This window comes from Citrus clementina, unplaced genomic scaffold, assembly GCF_000493195.1.
Source record: "Citrus clementina cultivar Clemenules unplaced genomic scaffold, Citrus_clementina_v1.0 scaffold_9, whole genome shotgun sequence".
NCBI classification, from domain to species: domain Eukaryota; kingdom Viridiplantae; phylum Streptophyta; class Magnoliopsida; order Sapindales; family Rutaceae; genus Citrus; species Citrus x clementina.
The window spans coordinates 13,036,747-13,045,003 of record NW_006261964.1 but is presented as its reverse complement, the minus strand read 5'-3'; the positions used below and the strand labels follow the sequence as shown (position 1 = coordinate 13,045,003).

Below are 8,257 nucleotides of genomic sequence, written 5' to 3'. Positions count from 1 at the left end.
ACGAAACGAAAGCAAATAAATTTAATATTTGAAATTTGAATGGCATCGATGGACGACGATAGCTTCAGAGTTCGAGTGGATAAGATCTTCGGTTCTCTCGCGCCTTCTAATTCTAACACTTGGTCTCTCTCAGACGACGCCGTCGAGCGTCGTAAGTGGAGGCGCGACAAAGACACGTCATCAGCCAGAGATGAAACGCCTTGTTCGTCGTCGTTTGATGAGTTCCTCCGCAAGAATCGCCGGAGAAACTTCCGTCTTGACGATGACGGTGACGATGACGGTGACGAGCCTGTTAGGGATAGAGATGAGTGGGAGATCAGATCTTCCATTGGCTTGGACTCCACTCTTGACAACGAGGTTTTTTTTCCCTCTTCTTCCCCTCCCTTTTATTTTTAATTTATTTTATTTAGTAATTTGATTTTTATTTCTGCGGGAAGGATAGAGAAAATTATTATAAACTGGCTCTATTTTCGTCTTTTTGACAACATTTATGTGAAAGAAAAGGAATAAAAAATAGAAACTGCGTGTTTAGGCTCCGCTTCGTATTGAGATGTGGCTTCGAAGTTAAAGCTGCATGCTTAGGCGCCGTGTGCTGTAAAATTCACCTTAAATTCTAATGCACAGTTGCAATTGTTTGCCAAACGCTTTACACAGCTGTTACTTTAAAGCTACCGTGAGAGGCAGCAATACTAAATGGAGCCTTAGTTTAGTTGTATTTCATTTAACAAAATGAATTAAGTTTGTATATAAATCTACAAACTGTCAGAAAAATTTAGTGTTTAATGATGACCAACTAGGAAAAACAATGCTGCTGATAGTTTTGGAACTTGTTTGCGACTCTTCTGATTTCTAATTGATTTATGCTATATGGTGTTACTTACGTAGGGAAGTTCAGTTACTTGAAGAGAGACTGTGTATCTTTGTTATGTCAATATTATTGAGTAAAGTGAGGTAATGCTTGCCTTGTGAATATGTGTACCTGCAGCGGCATTTTTCTTTTTCTTTTTGTGTTTTTTTTTCCTTATGACTGTTTACTTATAAAGCTTGTATCTTTTATGCTTGCTGCAGGAAGAGGAAGATGAGTTTGATAAAGTAGCTGCAGGCAGAGAGAATGCTGGTGAGCGCTTGTATATGAATGATGTAGCTGAACAAGGGCCTTACTTGAACTTGCACAATGTGGTTCCAAACGCATTAAATGCTGCCACTAAGGACCCACGTGCCAATCATCATGCTGCAAGAATTAGGCTGAAAGAAGATGACGGTGAAACTGAAGCTCAAAGTTTTAGTTTTCCTCATTCAGACTGTGATACAAAAATTAAGAATTCGCATGCTAAAGTATCTGAAGTGAGTGGTCCACCAAAGTCCATTTTGAAAAGGAAGGACATCAGTGCAGATTCTAAGCTGCAAAAACGTGTCAGGTTTGATACTGCTTGTAAAAATGATTGTGTTACTGCATCAGAAAGGACTCAATGTTCTTCAGTCAACACCTCATCAATGGATGCTAATGATTCTATTGATGGATATCAGCCGTCCCAAAATGCTTGCATGGTTCCAGATTACTTAATGAATCCTTCTAAATATACTTACTACAGTTTTGATTCGTCAGATGAATATAGTGAAGAATCCAGCATTAAGGGTTTTATGGATGTGTTTAGGCTGGTAAAAGATTTCAAAGCTAAAGAGGTGGGGCCAGTTGAAGAGAATGCTTCTGGTGATCTTCCAAAATCAGTGACTTTTATCCCTAAGAAGAAAGCAGGTGATCTTAAGGCAGAAAAGAGTAGTGGTGAGATTAAAGAAAACAAGGAATATGATGGCAAGCTGTCCTTGTCTCGGTTGGGCTTTCCTGTAGGTATCGCTGCTACAGAGTCCCAACATTGTGATACTGCAGAAGAAGAGGATGAACCAGAAACAAATGTAACAAATGATGGTGTTCGTTTCCGAAAACCTGGTCGCAAATATCGAACACCATCAAGGTCAGATGATTCTGATTCTTAATGTTTTGTAATGATTCTAAAAAGCCTCAGGGTCATTACATGTAATACTCTGAATCTGAAATCTTTGATTATGTTTTGTCTTGTCCAAAAGTTTGCCAACCCAGCAATTGATTGCCTCCTTGTTGGGTTGTCTTTCTCCCTTTTTTTTTTCCTTTATTAAATGAAAGTTCTTTTCTCTGTGTAAGTAATTGCATTGTGCATGAGTTTTAACTTGTGTGGGTTTTTATTTATCTATTATAGATTGCTCGCTGTTGACTATATCCACAATTAGCTTCTTGCTTGACCGTATCCAACTATCCATTACCCGAGTCATGATTCTAGTCCTTTTTTGGTAGATTGAAACTGTAATTGATGAGAAAATGATGTATTTTTCTGGAACTAGTTTTGGGACAAGTATTGGCTGAAATGTTAGTAGATATAAAAAATATATGCTTTAGTACAATGTTATGTGCTAGACTTATGCAGTGTAATGTTTCTGTTGCCTTCGTCCACTATTTTATTGACCAATATCTTAGCAGCGCCTCTCCTAGAATTAAAACCGATTTCTTTAAACAAATTAAAAGAGATGCAAAGAGATCTTTTTTCTGTTCAGCCCTGCTCATAATAATTTGAGATTGGTTAAGGGCCGGGATTGGAAGAATATTTTAAATTATCATTTTAGAGCTCAATGTCAGGGAGGAGAGAACCCTGGAAGTTAATTCATATACAGTATTGAGGTGTTGTGGTTTTTAATTCAAACTATTGAATGACAGAATCACTATGCTACTGTATTACCATTGAACCAGAGAAAATAGTGATTTGCAAAATACATGAATTGAGCGACCAATATTTAATCATATACTGCTTATTTAATGATTATCAAGCTTTCTTCTCCAACTATTCCTCATTAAAATACCTCTAAATCTCTTATGCATGCAGGTCTATACAAGTATATCAGCTCTAAATACAATTTTACTTTCAGTAAGAAGATTAACATGCAGCAAGTAATTAAGTGTAGATTAGTAGAAACAATAATTTGTACAATCGACCACCAATACATAATCAAGGTAAAGAGTCAGTCCATATAAACTTTGAGATATATATTTAGCAGCATGGAAGCTGAATTGTCGTCTAAACATTTCTAAACTTATTACCATCTGTGTATAAACCAAACCCTATAATGGCAGTTAAGCCACAAAGTACTGAAAAGTGAATAAGAATAGTAAAAATACAAAAACTAAAAAACAAACGGAAAACCCAATCTCAAATGTGATCCTCAGACAAATCTTCATATTTAATCCACCTCTGCTTTCGGAACTTCTGTTATGTACACTACTGTGTATTCTGATTGCCTCCTACAATTTATCAGCGATTCTTCCTAAAGCATCTGCAAGCTTATTAAGAACAGCAACTAAGCTATCTGCATGGTCTTTTCTTTGTTCCCTGTCTAACTGGAAACTGTTGTTCTGAGCTTCAAGTTGGGCAGTCAGCATTTTGCCATTCCTTTCCAGAACATCAATCAACTGATACTGCATATTGCTCATTTCTTCATCCCCATCTACCGTGAATCGTTTCCGCTTCCGCCCATCTTGAGAAGTAGAGCCTATCTCAGGAGCTGGCTGTTTCTCGGTCGTTGTACCTGCAGGTCCAATGATTTTTCATTGAGGATCACAAGCACCTTAACCTTAGCAATAGAATCAAGAGTGAGTCACCTTCGTAGAATACATTTTCTCCATTGAAATAGATTTATACATTATTACCCAGCTTCATATCATCATATTCATCATGTTTGAGAAACAATACGATAACAAAGAAAGTCTTGAATGAAGTCAGTCACACCATATCTGCTGATGGTGTGATCGACATAATCTAATTACGACAAGTGTTGTCAGTTGGTAATTAAATATTTGCTGACGTGATAGCAGTCTCATACAAGACATTCTCCCTCATAACCTATAGAAACTCTAATATCTCAAGTACAAAGAATATCCCAACAAATGATCCAGATTTTCTTTTGCAATTTCACTAAACAGTCACAAGCAACCTATCCCCTATGCATCTAGTAAGGACTTTTCAATACAGGAAAGAGCGTGCTCATAAATGGTTCAAAATCACTATGCAATGACCATCAATTTGGAAGCTTCAAACAATTCATGAGAGTGAGAACTTGATCTGAGAAAGTACCAAAAAAAAAAATGTAATTTTCCAGAAACATTCCCGGGATATTTGAAATCCAATAGAAACCATCCTTACTTAAAATGAACCAAGTAGTGCTGTTTGTTAATTGTTATTAGGTAAAAAATAATTCAATTAATGCTGTGTTTATTTAGGGAGAATCTATAAAAGCTAGCAATTTATACAATAATATTAAAAGGATTAGCCATTAATCAAATATTATGAACAGGGGGAAAAAAAAAGCTAGTGAAAAGAGGAATACCTTGGCCATGACACCCTCGTAGGTTTGGTTGGTACTGTTTTTCTGCAAATGAAAAAAAAAAGTTGAAAACTACCACAAAAATTTTGCAAATCATTATGGATTTTTCTAAAAAGAATAATTATTTTTCAAAATTAAAGATTTAAGTCAAGTCTCAGGCAGCATTACTAATACATCTCAATAACATCCTAAACCCCTAACCATTTTTCAGGAAAACCAAAAAAATCCGTTTTACAATTTGTCAAAAATTCTGAAAAGAGTCATCTCAAATTAGCCAGAAAAATTTCATGAATTTTTTTTGGAAAAAATTAAAAAAATAATTAAATTATCTCATTTATTTTAACTAGAATATCCACCAAATTCCCATTAAAATAATCCTGCTGACCAAACTTTGTACCATCATTCTTCATTCATCTCCAGAACCTATGACATCCTCTTAAAAAAATAATTATAAAAAAAAAATGAACCAATCACTAAGATAGCTATTATTAATTACAAATATTTTAAAAAGGCAAAAAAGAAAAAAAGGGGAAAAAAAGTCCACTTAGCAGAATCAAAACTCGAATTACCTGGGATTGGCATGGTTGCCGAAATCGGCTTAGCCGCCGCCGGAGCGGCCTCAGCCGGCGCATCATCCTTGACTGGAGTCCCGGTGGTCTCCTCCGGCTCAAAATCCGAAAACAAACCATCATCCGCCGCCGCGCTCCTCCCGCTATCGAAAACCGCCTCGTCCGTCGTCGTCTCCTCCGCCGGAGCAAGAGCCAGGCCCAACCCCGGCGACGCAGACGAAGCCACCGTCGCCGCTCCGTCGAGTATATCATAAACCTCCCTATCGAAAAACCCCGGCAACTTCCTCTCCCTCCTCAAGTCATTCCTCATCACCCAAAACGACTCCGTTCCGTCCTTCACGTGCGACTCCCACTCCTTAATCTTCTTAAAATCCCCGGCCAAATTGCTCCACCTCTTCCGGCACTGAACCGGCCCCCGGTTCACCCCGTGCCGCTTGCAGTACGATGAAACAGAGGCCCACTTCGGTTCAATCTGACCCGACCCGAAACCCATGCCCGCTGCCCGCCCCCTTCTCACCCGATTCTCCGCCACTCTTTTGCCCTGTATCAGCACCAGAATTTCCTGTCTCGTCCATCGCGGGAGCCTCGGAGCCTTGCAACCGTCATCACCACCGTCGATTGACGCCGTCGTCGTGCGCTGTTCGACGCCGTTATTAACGCCGTCAGTTTCTCCGTCAACGGGCGTCCGGGCCAGGCTTAGCTGCTCCAAAGCCATTATTTTAATTTATTAAATGCTGGCTGCAAGTAAAAAAAAATTATAAAAAAAAAATAAAAAACGATAGGGACTAATTTTTATTGGCACGTGAGTTAACGTGTGATACAAAGTAACGGCGTTTTTTAAGATGACCCCGTTACGCCGTTTAAAGAAAACGGTCGTCTTATTCCCATCTCAACATCTTTCCTCCGTAATAGACATCCTTCCTCCGTAACAGAAGAATTATAGAGAAATAGAAACTTGAAAGAGAGATAAGAAGAGAAAGAGAGAGATTGAATTTTGAGCGTTAAAAGGAAAAATAGAAAGGCATCAAGTGAAGAGATGTTTTCACGGTTTATTTTATTTTTATTTATTTTTCTTTATTAATTATTACTTTTAAGGGTGGGTTTCATCAATACTTTATTTTTTAAAAAAAACTTGGAAACTATAGGGTTATTGACCTTAATAACTAATTATTAAAGATTAATTTTGAGTGAAATGACAACAATACCCTCGTAGTTCAAAAAAACAATCACGAAACCCTATTACTTAAAAAAAATGATCACATGGATTTGTTTAATCACTGGCATAATTACTCTAAAAGAGATTTATATGACATTTTCATTGAACTACAGGGTTATTGACGTCATTTCCTCTAATTTTAGTAAAGAATGAGGACAAATGGTTCAAATTTTGCTAATTAATCATATTGAATCAATGATATGAAAAGATTACCCCCATTTAATTAATTAAAAAAAAAAGCGGTCTCTGTCATGAAATTGCTCTTTTAATGGGATTGGATTTGATTTGTTTCCTATAAGCTAAGGTTACCTTCTGAATTTGGAGATGAAATGAGAAAATCTTTTACAGGGGCACCATATATGTGGACTAATAATTTCTTTTCTTTTCTTTTTTTTTTGTATATCTGTAAAAGGGTCATTTTCTTTGTGTAGAATATGGCACTTGACGCGTTTTTTGGGCCACCATTTCTCTTTGCCTACTATCCTTTTCATTCTTACTATTGATTTTTTTTTTTTTTGTTGCCTTGTTCAATTGAGTGAAAAAAATGCCTTCTATTTGAAATATTCCTTTTTTTTTTCAATTGCTAATATTTCAATGATTCTCTTGTCGTGTTAGAATTTGCAAAATCATTAAATTTTGGTTACAATTTATTGTCTCAACTCTCAATTAGGCTCTAGATAAAATCAAATATAAATACGTGACGTTAGAAATTTTAAAAATCATCTTTTAACTTATTATAAAATTTAGTAAAAACTTGTATTAGAGAAGTGAAAACTAAGAGGTATACATCTCGATCAACTTTTAAAATAAATCAACACGATTATTCTTTAAATATCTTTATTGAGAATCACGAATATCATGGTGTAGAAAATAAGAATTATGTGTTGATAAGGGCACCGAACTCGACCCTACCCTACCACTAAAGAAAAAAATTATCATGTTAATCACTCTAATTATCACAATGAATCATTTGCCCTAATCTTCACTTAATGGCTAATCCTAATGGATGGCATGGCCCCCTCCATTAAAGCCACTTTTGTTCTTTAGAATTTGGACAAAGATTTTGGTGAGGGTACCACTACCCACCCCTCCTTGTTCTCGCAAGTAACATATCCACATCCCCAACACAAATTGCCCTTTACTTCTCTTCTCTCTCTTTCTTTCTCTTTAATTATATGTATAATTAAATCAAATTGGCTATCAAAGAAGACTAAACTATATTATATTTTGATCATAATTAGAAGCTTATGGAAATGGGTTTGGAAGCACATGGCCCGTAAGGGCGCCTTTGATTTTTTTCGGGGGGTTAGTACAATGTCACATTCTTCTTGTGATCTAGTAGGCCCAACTTGATGCTACTGGCCCCACAAACGTTGCTCTTGGTTTTAGGAACTTAAAGATATTAACATTTGGATCCCTATAGTGTTTCTTTTTCTCAAAATGGGACATAGTATGCTCATTGGTAGCGAACAACTTCCTAACTCAGCAACTCCTAGTACAATGACCAAGCTTCTCAAAAAATATTTTAGTTTGTTCTTTTTATTTTTTAAGAGTAAAAAGTAGTAATATGCATCATTTTTGTTTAAAGTTGGGGTGAGCAAAGTCCAAATTAAATTTTTAGCTCTTATTCTTTTTAGAATTTAGACACATGTTGTAAAATTAAAAAAAAAATTATTTGAAGGCCACTTAATTAAGTTTGTGACAATAGCCACTCGACCTTTAGTGTTGGGTGTGAGAGCACGAGTTCGAGTCCCCATATTACAATACGGAGACTTAATTTCTCTCTCAATTAATTGAGTGGAGACAATTTTTCTCTCTTACGAAATATGAGTAGAATAAATGTTCTTCAAATAATAGTAAAATTTAGGCAATACTTCATAAAAATTAATGTAAACTAATCTCTCAAATATTAGTAATATCTGGGTAAGCAGTCTTCTTCCTTATGAAATGTGAGTGAAATAGACGTCCCTCGAATATTAGTAAAATCTTAGTCTCGGTAGTAGTCTGATATTCGAGGGTAAAAATTTGAGTAATAGTAAAAATATGAGTAGCACTTTATAAGATT

At 36.2% G+C, this 8,257-nt stretch overlaps 2 protein-coding genes across 3 annotated transcripts; one reads left to right on the top strand and one right to left on the bottom strand.

The window, feature by feature from the left end:
• The first annotated feature begins 20 nt into the window (after positions 1 to 20).
• On the top strand, positions 21 to 2,297 carry LOC18033229. The gene is made up of 2 exons (XM_006420709.2): positions 21 to 357; positions 1,069 to 2,297. The coding sequence occupies exons 1-2, from the start codon at positions 40 to 42 to the stop codon at positions 1,993 to 1,995; spliced, it is 1,245 nt and encodes a 414-aa protein (XP_006420772.1). The 5' UTR covers positions 21 to 39; the 3' UTR covers positions 1,996 to 2,297.
• Positions 2,298 to 3,056: 759 nt separating this feature from the next.
• LOC18033074 (trihelix transcription factor ASR3) lies at positions 3,057 to 5,944 on the bottom strand. Of its 2 annotated transcripts, XM_006420708.2 has the most exons (3): positions 4,977 to 5,944; positions 4,411 to 4,452; positions 3,057 to 3,612 (listed from the first exon to the last, which is right to left on the bottom strand). In XM_006420708.2, the coding sequence occupies exons 1-3, from the start codon at positions 5,689 to 5,691 to the stop codon at positions 3,329 to 3,331; spliced, it is 1,041 nt and encodes a 346-aa protein (XP_006420771.1). In that variant the 5' UTR covers positions 5,692 to 5,944; the 3' UTR covers positions 3,057 to 3,328. The 2 variants fall into 2 exon arrangements, with proteins under 2 accessions (XP_006420771.1, XP_024047898.1); XM_024192130.1 differs by lacking the exon at positions 4,411 to 4,452.
• Between the last annotated feature and the right edge of the window lie 2,313 nt (positions 5,945 to 8,257).